Genomic DNA, 19,835 nt, shown 5'->3' with positions numbered 1-19,835 from the left:
CTGAGCTGAGATTACAGCACTGCACTCCAGCCTGGGCAACAGATCAAGACTCTGTCTCAAAAACAAAATTGTACAGTAATTATATGTTAGACTGATAACATTGTAGATGTATTGGGTTATGTAAAATACATTTTTTAAAATGTGACTCTTGGGAAATGTCTGAATGCATATGTGATTCATATTCTATTTGTATCAGACAGTCCTGACACACATTATTTCATTTCAGTCTCAAAGTAACCATTTGAAGCAGGTAGAATTATTACCATTTTACAGATGAGGAAACTGAAGCTTAGATACGTTAAGTCACTTTGACTAAGGTCCAAACTAGAGACAGGAATCCTAACTCAGAGCCTGTGTAATTCATTTGGGCCTTCTACTGAACAGAACAAATAAGCAAATTTGACCCTGTATGGTACATATCCTGGGTGTCAGCTGACACTGGAAGTTGGTGGCCAGGGAGTTATATTGCTGGGTATATTTTGTTGGGTTTTTCTTCTTTGGAATCCCAAAAACATTGTCATTATTTTGCATTATAACCACTTACTCAAAAGACAGTAATAATAGCAACTAGACTATGGAACTGGAATTCAGGAGCCAAAAGTCCTAGGAACAGAATTACTATGTGACATTGGGCAAGTCATCTTGGGGTGTGAAAGGCAGGGACTAAGTGACTCCTTCATCCTTGATGTTTGTGATTTCATTGTCAAGATCAAGGTGGCCCAGAAGAATAGCTTACAGGTTCACCTGAGCTTTGGAATCTCTTTGTTTCTGTGAGTGTTACAAAAACAACTAGAAATTTTTTATATAGTGATTAGGCCAAGTATGGTGGCTCTTGCCTGTAATCCAAGCACTGGGAGACCGAGGCAGGCAGGTCACTTGAGGTCAGGAGTTCAAGACCAGTCTGGCCAACATTAAGGAGGCCTTTCCTGCAAATGGAGGTCCCGCCTTGCTTTCCCAAGTACCAGTGGGAAGTCCAAATTACAAAACCACAACAAGAAGTAGTTGGCTCCCAATGCCCACAGTGTGTATGTAATATAATACAGGTTATACTGTGTTTAGATATGAATATAGGTGTGCATACATTTACATACACATACACGCATATATACTTATACACATTTTTATATATGCACATACAAGATATGCATGGTGTATATTTACAAACATGATGTATATGCTATATACAGCATGTGTGTATGTGTGCATGTATACATGCATATGTGTATGTAAGACATTAACTAATTTATTTCTCTATAATCCTCAAATATTTTTGAATGAGAAATGTCTAGACATAAGTAAATATATGTTTAGATAGTATTAAAGTACAAACAAGGAGCTTTTAAGCTACTTAACTTCCCAGTGTGGTGCTGTTGTTTTCTTTCAGAAAGGACAAACTGTATTTTGTTTCTTGTCTATTGTCTTCTGGTAATTCCCCTTCAGGAAAGAAACCTCAGATGTACACTACACTCACCAGGATGCCTCAGGCTCGAGTGGAAGGAGCATAAACAGTCAGATAATATGAATTCCAGATCTGGTCTCTGCCTCTACACTTAAATATAGAATAATTTGGATCTATTGTTCCCTGAGTCTGAACACGGAACTGTAAGATGGGGATAGCAATGCCCAACAAACAGTATAGCTCTCTAAAGGGTGGTAGTTAGTCCCTCTCTCACTGGACCTACCTGTTATATCTGCATGCACACACGTGCATGCACACACACACAGACACAGGCAAGCATGCACACACAATTACGCACATACTGACATCTCAAACATGTGAAAGCCAAGCACAGCTGGTACATTTGGTCGAACCATATGGGTGACTTGAGAAGGAAATGAAGTTCGACTGAAACACCCTGAAACCATCAGCTGACTAAAGCAACTGGCCCATTAAATTGGGCTCACCACTCAGTCAAACCAACCTGAAACCTCATCAGACTTGGCTATCCTTTCTAAAGCATTTTTGATTTTTTTCTTAAAGAGCTACATCACTGATCTCTCAGGTCCCTTCTCTAGTGCATTGTGGTTCTCTAAAGCCTTCCATCTGTTTGATTACTTGCTCTTTAATATGTTTTTTAAAGCAGATAACACAATATCTGAGAAAGGTAGATCAGCTGGTTGATCATAAAAATGGATGTCCTGGAATTTGTTCTTCCTTTATTCATTCTAGACAAGTTTTAAACTAACAAAGTAAATTTTGAAACTACCATACAAAAGATGGTGAGTCCTCTTGATAAAGAACATTTTTACTAGCTCTGTAAATCCTGCAGTCCCCAAGCCAGGCTTGTCTCTTACCCCTCCCTTAATGTGTTTTAACAGAAATGACTTAAGTGAGAGCATCCAGCCTCCTCCTTTGGGGAGAGTGTGAAACACAGATTGATGAGTATCGGCTCCCTGAAAACATAAACCCTTGTCTGGTCTGTCTTGCGGAGCCCCACAGCGTTTGGCCAGCAGTTCCTGTGTCCTTGAGAGACTTTACTTCCTAAATGTTATAAATCTTAAGTAGGTAAAGAGGAGAAGTTTTGTGGAAAAGAGGTGGTTTGCGGATAAAGAACACCAAGTTTAGAGTTTTGAATTTGGAGCTCTGAAGTTTGAAACAGACTAATAGAATTGTGTCCTTAGACAAAACTGCCCTTTAAAAATGGTGGTGACATCTACCCTGCCTTCCTACCTTAATGTCAGGTTGTAGTGACAATCAACTGAGCTGAGTATGAAGCCACATTATCAATAGTAAAGCTTTGTACACATGAAGGCTTTTTGCTCTTTGGAGTAATTTCACTTGGTGATCCCTCTAGGCCTACTTCAAATGTTTCCTCTACTATGAAACCATCCCCAATTATTTCAGACAAAATGAATGAACATGTGTCTTCAGAGCACCCCACCTAAATTACAGTCATAACGTATATCACCCTGATGCCTATAGCCATGTTGCAACGATTAACTTTTGCCAATTTCCCGCTGCAATACAAACCACCTCAAAACTCAGTGGCTTAAAACCACAATCACGCATCTTTGCTCATGAGCTGGGATGGCTATGTGTGTCTCTCATCTTCCCCTTGGGACCATGGACTAGCCAGGACATAGTTTTCTCATGGCACAGGCAAGAGTGAAAGAGGGTGAGCAAAAACACACAAAGCCTCTTGCGGCCAGATTGGGGACTGGTGAGTTGTCACATCTGCTCACATGCTAGTGGCAAGGCCAATTCAAGGGTTGGGTACGAGGTGAAGAATTGGGACTAATTATAAACTCTTTCATGCTAATTCTCATGCTCTGTTAGATTAGGAGGCCCTGGCTAGAAGAGTAGCGGGCAGAAACAAAGCCTACTTCTATATCTCCTGCTCTCTTCCAGGGACTGTTGGGTAGCAGATTTTTTATTGACATTTGCTGAGTTCCAAAGGGTCTTCCTAATCCTTTCCTTTATAGCAGGGGTTAGCACGCTCTGACTGGTGGGCCAGACCTGACCCTTTCCTCAAGATCCAAAAGGTTGAGAGGTTCCTGAAGCTGTTGCCCCAGATCAATGCCTCCAACTTGTACTTTAACAAAACCAAAGGCTTTTACTGCCTGTGGGACAGCAGCGGGGACCGCTGCTTTTTACAGACAAACAGCTAAACATATAAATGCTTGCAAAAAATAACAATAGTAAAAAGGAGAATAATATTTAATGACACATGGAAATTACATGAAATTCACTCAGTGGCCATAAATAGAGTGTTCTTGGAATACAGCCACACCCATTCCCTTGTGTGTTGTCTGTGGCTGCATTCCATCTATAATAGCACGGTTGGAGTTGGAGTTGGCATAAAGCATGTCCCTTAAAGCCTAAAGTATTGTCGCTCTGGCCTTTTGCAGAAAATGTTTGCCCTCCGCTCCCGTTTAGGACAAGAAACTGAGAGTCCTGGGGAGGTGAATATAGCCCTCGCTGCAGAGTGGCTACAGAGTTGCTAGTTGAATGAGCCCGCATTTGTTATATGTTAATATCTTCCCTTTTTGTCCCCTAGTAATTGAAGGCCTGAGGCACCAATGTGCCACTGACTGGGAGGCTTCCCTGCTGCGGCGCTTCATGACCCAGCGGCGCGCGGCCCAGTGAAGCCGCCGTGGTGTCCAGCATGGCCGCGCTGCTCCTGGGCGCGGTGCTGCTGCTGGCCCAGCCCCAGCTAGTGCCTTCCCGCCCCGCGGAGCTGGGCCAGCAGGAGCTTCTGCGGAAAGCGGGGACCCTCCAGGATGACGTCCGCGAAGGCACGGCCCCGAACGGCTCTGCCCAGCAGCTGCCGCAGACCATCATCATCGGCGTGCGCAAGGGCGGCACGCGCGCGCTGCTGGAGATGCTCAGCCTGCACCCCGACGTGGCGGCCGCGGAGAACGAGGTCCACTTCTTCGACTGGGAGGAGCATTACAACCACGGCCTGGGCTGGTACCTCAGCCAGATGCCCTTCTCCTGGCCTCACCAGCTCACGGTGGAAAAGACCCCCGCGTACTTCACGTCGCCCAAAGTGCCTGAGCGAGTGCACAGCATGAACCCGTCCATCCGGCTGCTGCTCATCCTGCGAGACCCGTCAGAGCGCGTGCTCTCCGACTACACCCAAGTGTTCTACAACCACATGCAGAAGCGCAAGCCCTACCCGTCCATTGAGGAGTTCCTGGTGCGCGACGGCCGGCTCAACGTGGACTACAAGGCCCTCAACCGCAGCCTCTACCACGTGCACATGCAGAACTGGCTGCGCTTCTTCCCGGTGCGCCACATCCACATCGTGGACGGCGACCGCCTCATCAGGGACCCTTTCCCCGAGATCCAAAAGGTCGAGAGGTTCCTGAAGCTGTCGCCGCAGATCAATGCCTCGAACTTCTACTTTAACAAAACCAAGGGCTTTTACTGCCTGCGGGACAGCGGCCGGGACCGCTGCTTACATGAGTCCAAAGGTCGGGCGCACCCCCAGGTGGATCCCAAACTACTCAATAAACTGCACGAATATTTTCATGAGCCAAATAAGAAATTCTTCGAGCTTGTTGGCAGGACATTTGACTGGCACTGATTTGCAATAAGTTAAGCTCAGAAACTTTCCTACTGTAAGTTCTGGTGTACATCTGGGTGGGGGGGGAGAATTTTAAGAAAGCATTTAAGGTATAATTTATTTGTAAAAATCCATAAAGTACTCTGTACAGTATTAGATTCACAATTGCCATATATACTAGTTATATTTTTCTACTTGTTAAATGGAGGGCATTTTGTATTGTTTTTCATGGTTGTTAACATTGTGTAATATGTCTCTATATGAAGGAACTAAACTATTTCACTGAAAAAAAAAAAAGATTTTTCTGGAGACGCTATCTTTTTTTGAATATAATTAACTTGCCCCCAACTCAAAATAGCTGTCTGTGTTACACTCATTGCAAAATCTAGATTCTTTGTTACTTAAAAAGAAACATGTTTTTCATGGCTGTTATAATCCTCTCTCCCCCCTCTCTTTTCTGCATTGCTCTTTTTAATTTTTAATGTATCCTTGTGATCATCAGATTTATTATTACTTAGATTGTAAGATTTATCTCCTCGGAGATTCCTTGTCATTTTTGGAGGTCACAGTTTTACCCATTCCTGACTCAGCGGGTAGCTGAATGTGGATTTCAGCCACACGTAAACTTCAAGTGAACAAAGCAATATTCAGGATGGTGAAGCGGCTAGTAACTGGCTAGAGGTCCCCTGGGATCCACCTTGGCCTCAAAGTATATTTGCATGCGCTTCTGATCTCAGCAATGGTGGCAACCTACGATAAAGAGGATTAAACCCTTGGCCTTCAGAATGATCTTGGGCCTGGGTACTTTGCCCCAGGTGGCAGCTGGCCTCCAGAAAGCCAATTAGAATAGAAAAGAGGAACTGCAAAATCTATGTGTGTCTTCCTACTGCAGGTTCTTTGAAAAGCTGACTAGAAGGGTAGTAATCTTTTGCTTAGTCTGAAAGTCTGCTTATTTCCCGAAAGATCCACTGGCATTATAGACATATATTCCATATGCATTGAGACATAAATATGTGTATGTTTCAAAGTCAACTCTAAATTTGGAGTCCTGAATGTGAAACAAAATTTAAGCTCCCAAGGGTTGAAGCTAAAAAGAGAAAAGGGCAGAGTTGAGGGTAGCATGTAAGAGAGCCACTGCAGTTGTCCCCAGAGAAGAGGCTGGAGTTCAGTTTTACCTCTGCCCGTATTCAGTTTTAATAGCCAGGTTGTTGGAGATGGTCACATAGACCCTTCTAAGGCTCAGTTTTTTCATGCATCTTCACACAGCTCAGATTTTGCAGAATTAAACACATCGGACATTTTAATAAAAATAAAACATTCATTATAGTTAGAAAATACAAACAACCAAAATAATCTGGTTTCCAGACATAGTTTATGCCTAAGGAAAATGACAGAAATGGACATAATTAATCATCTCCTACACTTAAGAACTCATTGAAATTTCTCCAAGCAACCCCAGGATGCAGCTATCATGAAGGAAATTTCAAGGAGGAGGAAATAGGCTCAGAGAACATGAGAAACTTGCCCAAGGTCACACTGACTATAAGCTCAGGCTTAGAGGCCACTTACAGCCAAAGCACAGGTTATTTATGTATTTATTTTTTACCCAAACTTTTCTGAACTCAAAAGGAAAGCCCAGACTCAGAGCCAGTGCTTCCTGACCTGACTTGACATTTCTTCCCAGGTGCCAAATATCTTCCATCCTAAGAGGTATGTCCCAGCTACAGGAAGGGCAAGAAGAAGCCTGCATTTTTCTCAGCAGTGTTATCAGGGAAGTGAGTCACCTTGGTATGTTTCAGCAGCTCCAGTCCGACCTGACCTTAGCATGGCCTGTGCCCCACCCTATATCATGCACAGAGAGCAGAGAGGATGCCCTCCTCTTTAGAATCCATTAAAGTTGTCATTAAACCATCATCTCCCCAGAGGAAGTAGCAAAAATATTTACAGCAGGCTTCTGGTGGACATGGTACTTTTCAATAGCCAGAGAGCCTCCCTCTGCAGTGCGTCATTGGATCTTGCTTTTATCACACTTGTCGAAGAGCTGAAGAAATAAGAGGGCCCAGAAAGGTTAAGTCAAGTTTCCAAACCTGTTCAGGAATATGGGTGACTGAAAGGAAAGTGCAGTGAGAGTCTCTGACTCTGAAGAAGATGTTCTTTGCAAACTGCCTGTAAGTCCTGTGCCCTAACAGGGATGGTCTAGTTGAAGCATGACCTGTTGGTGCAAGAGCTGGGGGTAGGAGTGGAGGAAGACAGGACCAGCACATGGAACATAATCTAGCTACTGGGGCTGGCATCGTCAATGGAGGGTGTAGTCCAGCGTAAAATGATCAGTGGATGTAAATTTGATATGTTTTTATTTGGGGGTGCAGAGTCGTGACTAAAGGAATGTTCAAATGAGTCTACCATGAGCAAGGAATCGGGGATCCTAGCAGCAATGTCTGTTTATTCATTTTTGGTACAACCCCAGCCAGTCCTTGAAAAGGTAAGAAGCCATCACTCCAGACTTACCCAAGGTATTTATTAATAGATCTCACCAATCACTGTGAAATTCAAAGAAGGCCCTGAAGTAGACCCTGACCTGTCCTGATAGAGCCAAAATGCAGTGACTTGGGCACCTACTAGGCACAGATCCCTCCCAAACATGCCTCCTACCAATTCCATTAACAGAGACAGGCGCCAGCCTGATATAGGTGAGTCCTTCCAGAGAGGCAGCTGAGAGCAACCGAGCCAAACTTCAGCTATTAGATTCAGCATATTCACACGCATGGCATTGCAGAGTCAGAACAGCCCCTCCTGGAATAAGACAGGGTTGAAATCCTTTTGACACCCTCTGGTTACCAGCTCACAGCCTGAAAGTTAGCGAGCTTAGGAAAAGTAATGTGCCTCTGAGCACAGGGCGCTTTACTCCTGTCCTGGGAGGCTTACCCACCTGAAAGGAGTTGCAGGCAGGGGAGGCCGATGCCCAGCGTGCCTGCTGATTGCAGGGGTGGGGTCACAGGTCACCATTATTTATTAAAATTGTACTTTCTTGAGCTACTACCACATGCTCAACGTGGTATTAAGCCCTCAAGAATATAAAAAGGAAATATAACAGGAACTAGCAGTCACTAACTATTTGTTCTGGGTTTTAATAAAAATACACAGGGTCTTGCAGTGCAAGGGAAAAGACATGTGGCTGTGTATGGTGTGGGTGGGGAGATGTGTTTCATGGTTTGGCATTCAGTTCAGCAACATCCCTGGGAGAAATCAGCTAGCCCCCTTATAGAGAAGAGGTAACCGAGATTTAAAAGTGGCCCTGGTCTCAAATCATTTTTTTCAGAAGAAAGGATTCTTGCTCACGCCAGGGAAATAGCCCAGAAATGGGAAATGTTGATAACACATATCACAAGAGTAGGTGAAAATATCAGAGACTCTCTCCAGAATGTCATTTGTCAGAAATGCTAAGAGATGGAGAATCTTCCTAGAGGTCACACAGCAGGGCAGGTCACTTAATTTGTGGGCCACAGGGACCCTGACCTTCCTATGGGAAGGCTTCATGGTGGGATTTCCATAAAGCTGTGGCATGGATGGCAATGGTGTCACCAGAGCAGGGCATTCCAAACAAGGGAAGCTTTAGACATCAAGACAGTGGTCATGGGGAAGGGCCGGGGGTAGAAGGTAGAGGAAGGCAAGAGATGTGTCTAAGTGGCATGCCAAATGTGTTAAACTCGATGAGAGGCTGCTGCTTTCCAAGGCTGGAGTGCTGGACACTTACTTAGCAGGCACCCATGTGTCTTTGGCTCCTGGCAGCTGTATCTGTCGCATAAAAATAACTATCCTTTATTGCACACCTGCCGTGTGCTTGGTATTTCAAATATGTTGCTTATAACCAACACAACAACTCTGAGAGTTAGGAAATAGGTTACTAATTTTAAAGAAAAGAAAACTCAGAAATTACAGGGCTTGCCCATGTTGATAGAGACATTCTTCTTACAAAGGAAATTTTGTCTCCAATGTCTTTACTCTGCTTTTTTTCCAGTCCATCTATTTGTGGAGGAAGACATAAGACATAAAGCATATGTGTCTGTCTATTAGGCAGAGCCTGTAAAGGAAATGATGGGCATCTAGGTTTTGGGTTGGGACAGTTAGGGTGATGCCAAGATCACCTTCAAGAAAAGCAGTGGCTGGGGTTTGATGTAACAGAGACGTGATAAAACATGCTTCTAACTGGAAGCAGCTGATTGAGGAAGACTCAACCTGAGCTAAGGCCAGAGCAACGTGCAGAGTTTTCTGAACAGCACACTAGGAAAGAAGGCCAAAGCTAAGGACATCATCCGATTCAGTTGTCTCACTAAACTGTTTTGATGTAGGAAATTACCTTGGTGCTTTAGTTCTCCCTGACATCAGGACCTTTACTCCATTTTGCCCAATGTCCCAGATAGATCACAGGAGAGAGAGAGAGCCAGAGGACATGGGTGTGCATCCTTACTCTACCAATCTCTGGTCATGGGATCTTAGATTCAGATTCTGAGAAACTCAATTTCCTTCTCAATAAAAATGGGCAGAGAATGTACTTTACTCTGTTTTGGGGAAAACTCAAATTCAGTGAGATAAAGTAGGTAAAAAGTATAAACTCAGTGCATATGTTACTTAGTGTTTAAAAACCTTTGGGAGTTTAGGAGACAGAATAAAACTGCTTTTGAACCATTCCACAGACATGCACTGCCTTTTTCCCTCCTTTACTTACTTCCCAGCTATGTGACTACACCTATTGCTGTTCACACTCCATCCAGACCTCACTTACCAGGGAAGTGCTCTTAGCCCCAGCTGCTACAAAGGTTGGCTTCTGGTGGCTCACCCTGTACTATTTTCTGAAGGATTTCCCTTCGTTGGCAGGAGTTTCCTCACCTGAAGATGCCTGGGAAGTGTTGCCAACCCACTCCCCTGCTTTCCTAAGCTTAGGGCATGACTGATGATTGGCTGACCAATGTGGGATGGAGCATGGGGGTATTAGGGTAATAGTCCACTCTCATCGCCTCTGGGCAGGACAACCTCTGGTGCAACTCATGCTCAGAGCTCCTTGTGAGATCAGGCTGAGGCTAGACTTCCCCTGAAATGCTACTTTTGCTTATTTCTTCACAAACTTCATCCTTTTCCCCATTACCTTCCCCATTTGTTCTGCTACCCTATTCTCAGTAAATGTGTTTTTCAAGAATACAGGAATCCCCTCCTCAGGCTTTGCATCTGGAACATCCACTCTAAGATCTTAACCTTGCATGTATGTTTTCTTCTCTCTGTATTTTAAATGTATAATATGATCAACCCACGGGTTATTAGGATTCTTCCAATTAAATGAGAGATAGCAGAGAATGAGACTATTTTATTGGCCAGCAAATAGCAAAGTGTTAAATACAATCATGGATGAAATTGTTACCAGTAGTATGCTCTTTTTTTGGCCCACCCGACTACCAACATGGTATAATGCATCAATATCAAACTTAAACTCCACTTCTATAAAACAATTCTGAGCCCAACAAATATGAATATATTGCTTCAACTTATGTAGCGATGTCTTACATTTCTATTGCTTGATAAATATTCCACTTAGAACTAGTACATGGATATCTCTTCCTTTGATTGCAACCTTCTTGCACTTAACACAGTGCCAGGCACATGGTAAGTCAGAAGTATTAATACCTGTTTGTAGATTGAAGGGTAACTCTAGAATAGTTGTCAGTTTTATGCGAAAGCCCCGCCTACCACATCCCAACCTCGTGATCTGGCCTGCCTCCTGGAAGTACCCTCTGGCCCAGACACTGGTAGGTACTTTGCAATATGCTGTTTTATTTAATCTTCACAAACCCCAGAGGAAATAATCAATACAAGCTTCCTGTGTTTGTTTACCATTAGAATAGTAACAATCAAATAGGAACAATACTTGACATAAGAGCTATAAATACTTGCTAATTGAACAAATCACCCTAATTCTAAGCTCTTCTTTTGGCGTACTGAAAAGAGCTCTGACCTTGGACTCTGAAGTCCTGAGTTTAGTAGTTTATTTCTCAGCCTTTTTCACTGCTATGTGACCTTGGGAAATTTCCTGAATTTCTCTGAACCTGCAGTACGTTTCTTTAAAATAGGGATAACAATACTTTCTTCACAGAGATTCTATGAGGATTTTATGGAAAATGAACAATGGACAAATACGAAAGATCACAATTTCAGAAACTCTCCAAATATGTAAAAGTAAGTCTTTCTAATTCCTAGTTAGCTCTCATGGCTGGTGTCATCTACAGAAAGTAAAGGATTAATAGCCACGTGTTTATTAAAATCTAGGTAGTATCTCATTTAAACTTCATGTCAACCTATGAGACAAATGCTACTATTTTACTTATTTTATATATGGATAGGGAACCAAGGCACAGAGACATTAAGTAATTTGCCCAAGGTCACATGGCTAGTAAATGGTATAGCCAGATTTGTTCCCTGCATATTCTCTTCATAAATAGAATGATTTGCCTCTAGGCTATAATGCCTTTCAATGCAAAAGAGAATATCTTTTCCAACATGTCTCTTCATAGAAAGAGTTAGAAAACAAAAAAGGCAACAATAGATATTGGGAGCTTAATGTAAATATCAGTGAAAAAACTGCGGCAGGCAGAATTCTAGAATGGCCCCCAAGATTTCGACCCACTGGTATACAAGCCTTGCATAGAGCCCCTTGCCTTGAATATGAGCAGAAATTATAAATAAGATGACTAATTTGCTCTCTTGGTTAGAGTACTTTAAATGGCAAAGGTGATGGGCTACAATGACATTGTGTTATGTAAGACTCCAACTTAGCACACTGGAAAGATTCTTCTACTGACTTTGAAGGCATCACCCGCCATGTTATGAGAGGCCTTTCAGAAGGCCATGTAGCAAGGGACTGCAATGACCAGTAGTAGTTGAGAGTGTCCCCAGCCAATATCCACCAAGAAAGCAAAGATCTCAATCCTCCAGTTTCAAAGACTAAATTTTTCCAACAACACGTGAGCTTGGAAGAGGGCCCCAACTCCGGATAAGAAAGTTGTCTGTCTGAAATCTTGATTGCTGCTTGGGAAGGCTACAGAAGATATAGGATGTGCTTGAACTCCTGGCCCAGGGAAGTGGAGATTATAGGTGTATATTGGTTTAAGCTGCTACGTTTGTAGCAATTTGTTAAGTAATAGGTAATTAATCTAAAGAATAACTCTATTATCTATTCATCTTGCCTTATGCTTACTTTTCTGTACGCTCCCTTGAAAACAAAGAAAATGTATAGACTTTTCTTGCCCAAGGGATGCGTGCCCATTGAATAATAACCAGAGCCTTTTAGCAAGATAACTGAGAGATAAAAATTGTCAACATTTTTATTTGTATTCCTTGAGATAAAAAAAATACGTATACACAACAGCAGCTCCATCAGTTGATAGGGTTGAAAGGAAACTTACAGGTCTTTTTAGCCAAACTTCTTGTTTTACCGAGGGATTTGAGGCCTGGAGGAGTAAATAATGTAGGTAGTGGCAGAATCCAAGGGAGAACTCAGAACTACTTTGTAATGTCTATCACACTGTGTTTCTGTTATCTAATCACTTGCTCTCCAAGTGAAGGTCTGCTGCTTTCTGTGGAGACCACTGTGCCACACAGTTCTCTTTATAAAGCAAATACCCAGCTGAGAGTTGATTTAAGTCATGCTCCTCATTTAGTAGTGTTTTTAGTGCAACAGGAAAAACAGTAATAGCTAAACAGACTGGGTATTGCAGTTATTTAAGGCTATATAACAAACCACTCCCAAATTTTGTGTATAAAGAAACAATCTACTACCACTTATGGTTCTGTGGATAAATTGGAAATATCTGGGAAAGTTTTGCTTGGGGGGTTACCTGGTTGTACTCAGATGGTGGCCAAGACTGTAGTCATCTAAACAGTAACCTCATCTGGATGGCCAAGATGGCTTCATTAATCACATTTGGGATGACTACACCACCTCGATGTGGCCAACTTGGGTTTCCTCACAGTATGGCAGACTTAAGAGTTATTGGTGGAACTTTTTATATGGTAGCTGGCTTTCTCTAGAATGTTCCAAGAAGCCAAGGCAAAAGTTGCAAATGTTACATAGTGAAACCATTCCCACCTTTTATTGTTTCAACAAGGCCAGTCCAACTTCAGCGTGGGAAAGGACCGCATAAGAGGCAGAATATTACGAGGCGTGGTTCACAGGGGGGCCCTCTGTGGAGACTAGCTTCCATACCTGGTTGTTCCTTGAAAATAAAATGGACAGAACACCTGCTTAATGGTTATGTAGTCATACTTAAAAAGAAAGATTAATATAGATATAAGATTTCAGGATATTAGCATCCATTATACAAATGTAAGTTATCATTATTGTAATTCCTTGGGCTCGCTATGTAATTTCAACTACTTTGACCTAAGGGATGTGACCGGTTCACTCCTTTTTTGATCTTGTGTGATGGTGATTAAGTGATTTTGCATAAATCAATTTATTCTGCAAGTAGAATACAGGCGTGCACACTGTGTTGCTTCCCCTGAATTTTCCTATGGCTCAACCAAACCATGTGAAGAAATCATATACTTGAACAAATTACAGGCTGGAGTTAGCTTGGAAAACTTTGCGTTATATGAAATCACAAACTTGACAGACCTGCAAAAACTCTTAGACAATTTGTCAGACATAAAAGACTATTGCTGAGACATTTAACACTGGATATTAAGAGCTGTGCACAGCGCTCAAAAGACAATATATGGCACACTCTATTTTCACTTTCTTTAATTTGGAAGTTCTATCTTTAGTAGCAATTTACATTTTCCACACAATTAAAGACTGTACCTAGTTCTGATTTGCACTTCAAGTATCCAATTTGGCTGTGATTTACATTTTCTTCTCTGTTTATCTGTTTGTTTTCCTCTCAGTCAGAAAACTAAGTTTCAAATTTTGGCATCATCACTTAATATCTGGGTAATGCCAGGCAAATTTGATTAACTATTTCAGAGGGTCAGTTGGCTGATATGGTAAATGGGAATATGATTTTGTTTCAGGAATTGTTGTGGCTCTTGAAGGCTTTGAGCACAGTCAGGCATGCAGTAGATATTGAACACATACATATTCATTGATCTTCCAATACACATTTTGTTGGTGGATTCAAAGCGTCTGTAAATAGGAATTCGCTCGTGGTAAACAAACAGCCATTCAGACATCATTGCACCACCATGAAAGTCAAAGCCAATACATCTAAAAATCAACGAAATTTTATTGTGCCTCTAATGGTAACCATTTACATAAGTCCAAGCCATGGGAAAATGTGATCTAGTGATAAAGTATGAACTATGTACAAATGCTCCATGACTTACAGTGGAGTTATATCCCAATAAGTCTGATGTATTGAAATATCTTGATAAGTTCAAAGTATTGTAAGTCAGAAATGGATTTAATACACCTAATCTATTGAACATCACAGATAAGCCTAGCCTAACTTAAACATGCGTAGAACACTTACTCAAAGTTAAGCAAAATCATCTACCATGAAGCCTATTGTAGAATGAAATGTTGAATAGCTCATGTCATTTACTGAATATTGTACTGAAGGTGAAAAACAGAACGTTTTTATGCATACCTACCACTAGCGTATACAGCTGAAAGCCCACTGGGCCTGAAATAGGCTTGAAGCATTGAACTGAAATTAATTTTTGAATGATAGGGGTGCTATGGCAACAGGGTCATCAATTTATCTCTCTTCCAGTGAAGCTTAAGAAGAGCTGATAGAAGGCACTGGAACAAGGACACTTGTTTATGGATCGGCAGCAACAGTGTTCTTCAAGACAATACCAAGTGTCGGTTTGCCCCAGGGAGCACATGGCTGAATGGGAGCTACTGCTCGTTACCACTGCTTAGCCTTGCTAGAGAGTATCTTGCTGCATATGACTAGACCAAGAAGATATCAAAATTCAAAATCTGAAATATGGTTTCTACTAAATTTGTATTGCTTCTGCAAAAAAGTCAAAAAATAGTAAGCCAAATCATTGTAAGTTGAGAATCAACTGTATGTTGGTCTTCATCTTGTTCTTGACATAGAGCTTCTAAAACCCTTGGAATTTCCTAAGGGATAAAAGCAATAAAGCATAGAAAGGAGCCTTTTGTTATTCAGAACAAGTCTCTTTCAACCACACCTGAGTTAACATTGATGAGATGACTTTTGTCAAACTCCTAGATAACCACAGGATGGGAAGTGGTTGCCAGGGAAACCAGCCATGTGACTAAAAGGTCTGAACTTTCAGCCCTTGCTCCCACACTCCCCAACTTCTGATCATTTATTGAATATTGAACTGAAAGTAAAAAACAGAATGATTTTATGAGTACCCACCACTACCATATACAGCTGAAAGCACACTGGGACTGAAATATGTTAGAAGCATTGAACTAAAATTAATTTTTGAATTTTTGAATGATGGAGATGCTACAGCATCCCCAGGAAGCAGGTGAAGAGGGGCTGAAGATTGAGTTTATCACCAGCAGTCAATGATTTAATCAGCCATACCTGCTTAAGGATGTGACCACAAAAACCCAAAGGACAGAGTTTAGAGTTTCCACGTTGATGAAGGTTTCGGGGTGCCAGGAGGGCAGCAAGCCCAGAGAGGCCAAGGAAGTGCTGCACTCCTTCATCCTGCATCATCCTGTGGCAGAAGGTGGAAGGGCAAGGGAACATGAGAGCAAGCGAGTAAAATATGCTGAAACTCACTTTTAAAACAAATCCACTCTTGTGACAGCTATTCCACTCCCTCGATAATGACATCAATCCATTCCTTCAGGCCGAGCCCTCATGACATAATCACCTCTTCCGAGGTCCCACCTCTCAACAGTGTTGCATTGGAGATTACGTTTTCAACATATAAATTTAAGGACATATTCAAACTATAGCATTCCATTCTTGGTCCCCTAAATGTGTGTTCTTACAATGCAACATACATTCACTCTATCCCAATAGTCTCAAAAGTCTTAACTTGTTCCAGCATCAAAAGTCCAGAGTCTCATTTAAATCAAATGTAAGTGACACTAAAGGCACAATTCATCTGAGGCAAATTATTTTCTATCTGTGAGCCTGTGAAATTAACAAATTACATGGTTCCAAAATACAATAGTGAAACAGGCACAGAATAGACATTCCCACTTTAAAAGGGAGAAATAGACAAAAGGAAAGGAGTAGCTGGTCCCAAGTAAGTCCAAAACCCAACATGGAAAACAACATTCAATCTTAAATCTGGAGAATAATTTATGTTGACTCCATGTCTTGAATCCTGAGCACACAGCGGGTGGGAATTGGGCCCCCAAAGTCTCAGGCAGCCCCACGCCTATGGCTTTCCTGGGCTCAATACATCCAGAAGCTGTCATGGCTTAAGGTATTGTACTTGCAACTTCAGGGTTCCTAGAGCTGCACTCTGGTGGCTTTACGGTTCTGGAATTATAGGGGCTGTTCCACTCTCACAGTACCAATAGGCTTTGCACTAGTGGGTGCTGTCTGTGGTGTCTTCTCCTGTAACAAGTCTATGCCCCCAGACTGTCCAACACATTCTTTGAAATTTAGAAGGAGGCCATCTTGGCCACATAGCTCTTATATTTTGTGTGTCTGCAGAATTAGAATCACATGAGTTCTTCCAAAGTTTATGGCTTGTAATTTTTGGAGCAGTGGGTAAACTCACACCTGGACTCACCTGAGCCAAGCTGGGGTGGTCAGGAGGTGCTGGACCAGAATTCAGGGATTCCTAAATTTTAGATGTCACAGGGCAGCAGATTCTGACATTCCATGGCCACTTCTTTGAAAGCCTTGCCCTTAAGTTTCTGGCTTGCCTGGAATATCTCTGAAATGCTTCCAAGAACATTCTCTCACTATCTTGCTAAATGGAACCTGGCTTCCTTCTATCCATATTAATCATTTTAGCAAATGGTCACTTAGCCACTCTATTAGCGTTCTCTCTCAAGCATTTTTTTCTATTCCTGACATGACAATCTGAGCATTTTCCAAATATTTTTATTCTGCTTCTGTTTTAACGATAAATTTCATCTTTAAATCGTTTTTGACTTCTATCACTTCACTAGAAGCAGTTAAAAGTAGCCAGGCAGGTCCTTCAATATTTGGCTTAGAAACTTCTTCCACCAGATATCTTACGAGATTGGTGCAGATGTAGTAGTGGTTTTTGCTATTGGATATAATGGCAAAACCGCAATTATGTTTGCACCAATCTAAGAGTTCATCACCCTTACTTAAATTGCACCTTCCACAGAGCCCTTGAGAAAGGACACAGTTCAACCAAATCCTTTGTCAATCTATAACAAAGACAGCCTTCATTTACATTTCCAATGCATTATTCCTTGTTTCTGTCTCAGACTTCATCGGAATGACTTTTACTGTCTGTATTTCTACCAACATTTTGATCATGACCATTTAAGTAACCTTTAAGAAGTTTCAGACTTTTCTTACAGCTATTCTCTTCTGAGTCCTTCCCACAACAGCCCTTAGTGCTCTGTTTATGGCCATCTAGGCTTTTCATAGCCTGCACTTCTAAATTGTTCTAACCCGTGCACATTCCCCAGGTCCAAAGCTGCTTTCCCATTTTCAGGTATTTGTAACAGCAACAACGCCGCTTGTTCAGTACCAATTTTCTGTCTGAATCTATTTTATTTTGGTATAGCAGAATACCACAAACTGGGTAATTTATAACAAACAAAAATTTATTTGGCTTATGGTTCTGAAGACTGGGGAGTCCAAGAGCATTTGAGAGGCTTCATGCTGCGTCATCCCAGGGAAGAAGGCATGTAGATGAGGATGGGAGTGAGAGAGCATGAGGGGGACAAACTCACTTTTCTAATAAACTTACTTCTGTGATAACTAACTCACCCCATTGACAATGACATTCATCTAATTATGAGGGCAAAGACTTCATGAGCTAATCACCTCTTTTTAGGCCCCAACCACAAGCACTGGGTATTGAGTTTTCAAAATATGAATTTTTTGAGATACGTTCAAACTCTTGCAAGTATCTCCCATTTGTCAGTTTCTGAGTTGTATCTTTTGTAATACACTTGTAACAGTATGTAAAGCACTTTGCTGAGTTCTATAAGCTATTATGGAAAATTATTAAACCTGAGAAAGGGGTTATTGGAACCCCTGAATATGTACTTACCGAGTCAGAATCACTAATGACACCTTAGAACGTGTTATTGACTTTTGAAGTAGGGGCAGTCTTGTGGGACTGAGGCCTTAGCCTATGGGGTCTGATACAATCTCAGGACAGTATCAGAATTGAGTTAAATCATAGGACACTCAGCTGTTGTCTGCCAAGAATTTAAAATTATCTTGGTGTGAGGAAGAGAAAAACACACATTGGATGACCATATGTGGAATAGTGATGTGGAAGTTGAGTGAGTGTAAAGAAAAACAATTTGTTTTATCCTGTACAACAAACAAACAACATTTTTAAGATAATTATCAGGATTATAAAGATGATTTTGTTTTTCTGAAATATTCCAATAATGAAGAAGAAAAGGGCAGACGATTTTCTCATCCTTTCTTCCTACACAAAACAGATGCAGATGAAAGGTAATTTTCTTAAAAAAGTTATACTAACTAGTTGAGAAATTTACTTCTTTTTCTAAAGATGATTGTTAACTGTTTTCCAAGAATGTGAAATGACTATTTTCAGTTATCTATCAAATTTTTTCATTTTACCAAGGTAGTTCTTTTAAAATTCATTTTTTTTCTCTCTCTCAATGCAAATAGCCCTACTTATTATTTTTTTTTCTAGAGAGGCAGAGGATGGCAAGATTGAAAAAGGCACAAAGAATTGTAAAGGTCAAGAGATATCTCAGCCTTGCCCATCTATTTATTAAAATCCAATCTCACCCTTATTCACAATTGTCAAAATGTAGAAACAACCCATGTCCCGTAACTGATTAATGAATAAATGAAATGTGACATTAGTGCACAGTAGAATATTATTTAGGCAAGAAAATATATGAAGTTCTACTTTGGAGGCCAAGGCTGGTGGGTCACCTGAGGTCGGGGGTTCGAGACCAGCCTGACTAACATGGTGAAACCCTGTCTTTAAAAAAATAAATAAATAAAAATAAAAAAAAATAAAAATAAAAAAAAAGAAAATATATGAAGTTCTGATACACATTGCAGCAAGGGTGAGCCTTGAAACTATTATGCTAAGTGAAATAAACCAAACACAAAAGAATAAATCTTGTATGATTCCACTTATATGAAATATCTATAATGGGAAAATCCACAGAGCTAGAAAGTAGATTAGCAGATACGAGGGGCTGCCAGGGGGAGGTGGGGAGGGAGGTTGGACAATGAAGTGTTATTGCTTAACAGGTATACATTTTCTGTTTAGGTTGTGAAAACGTTTTAGAAATAATGGTGATGGATGCACAACATTTTGAAAGCAATTAATGGCTCTGAATCATATAATCATACACATGAGGTTAAAATGGCAAATACGTTATGCATATTTTACCACCATGTGAGTGTGCGTGTGTGTGTGTGTGTGTCTCTGTGTGTCCCAACACAGGGGAAAGCATTAATCTTAGGTTCTATGTGAACTTTGTATTTAATTGCAAGCAAGTCAACTATGTTCTTGATTCATTTGTAGGATATGCATAAAATCTTCTATAAAAATGGTAAATCTATGCATCACTGTTGCATGACAATTTCAGTTTCCAATTGCTGCATTATTTATCAGTTCATAGATGGGAAATAAACATGGTACTTAATGTGAAGCAGGCCTAATTACACCCACTTTTTACGTGCC

General features: G+C 41.2%; 1 protein-coding gene across 2 annotated transcripts in view; it reads left to right on the top strand.

Moving 5' to 3' along the window:
• HS3ST1 (heparan sulfate-glucosamine 3-sulfotransferase 1) overlaps window positions 1-10,601 on the top strand; it is a 36,136-nt gene extending 25,535 nt beyond the window's left edge. Inside the window, exons 2-3 of one of the 2 annotated variants that reach the window (XM_032272633.1) lie at window positions 3,999-5,064; window positions 6,694-10,601. In XM_032272633.1, the coding sequence (XP_032128524.1) occupies window positions 4,107-5,030 (924 nt within the window). In that variant the 5' untranslated portion in view covers window positions 3,999-4,106 and the 3' untranslated portion in view covers window positions 5,031-5,064; window positions 6,694-10,601. Of the gene's footprint in view, window positions 1-3,998; window positions 6,347-6,693 lie in introns of those variants that run through there. The other variant, XM_032272627.1, reaches the window with a different exon arrangement.
• The last annotated feature ends 9,234 nt before the right edge of the window (window positions 10,602-19,835 follow it).

The sequence above is a fragment of the Sapajus apella genome, unplaced genomic scaffold (genome assembly GCF_009761245.1).
Source record: "Sapajus apella isolate SASKATOON/1434 unplaced genomic scaffold, GSC_monkey_1.0 scaffold5, whole genome shotgun sequence".
Lineage (NCBI taxonomy): Eukaryota > Metazoa > Chordata > Mammalia > Primates > Cebidae > Sapajus > Sapajus apella.
The sequence above is the reverse complement of the archived record's forward strand: the minus strand, read 5'-3'. Positions and strand labels throughout refer to the sequence as shown.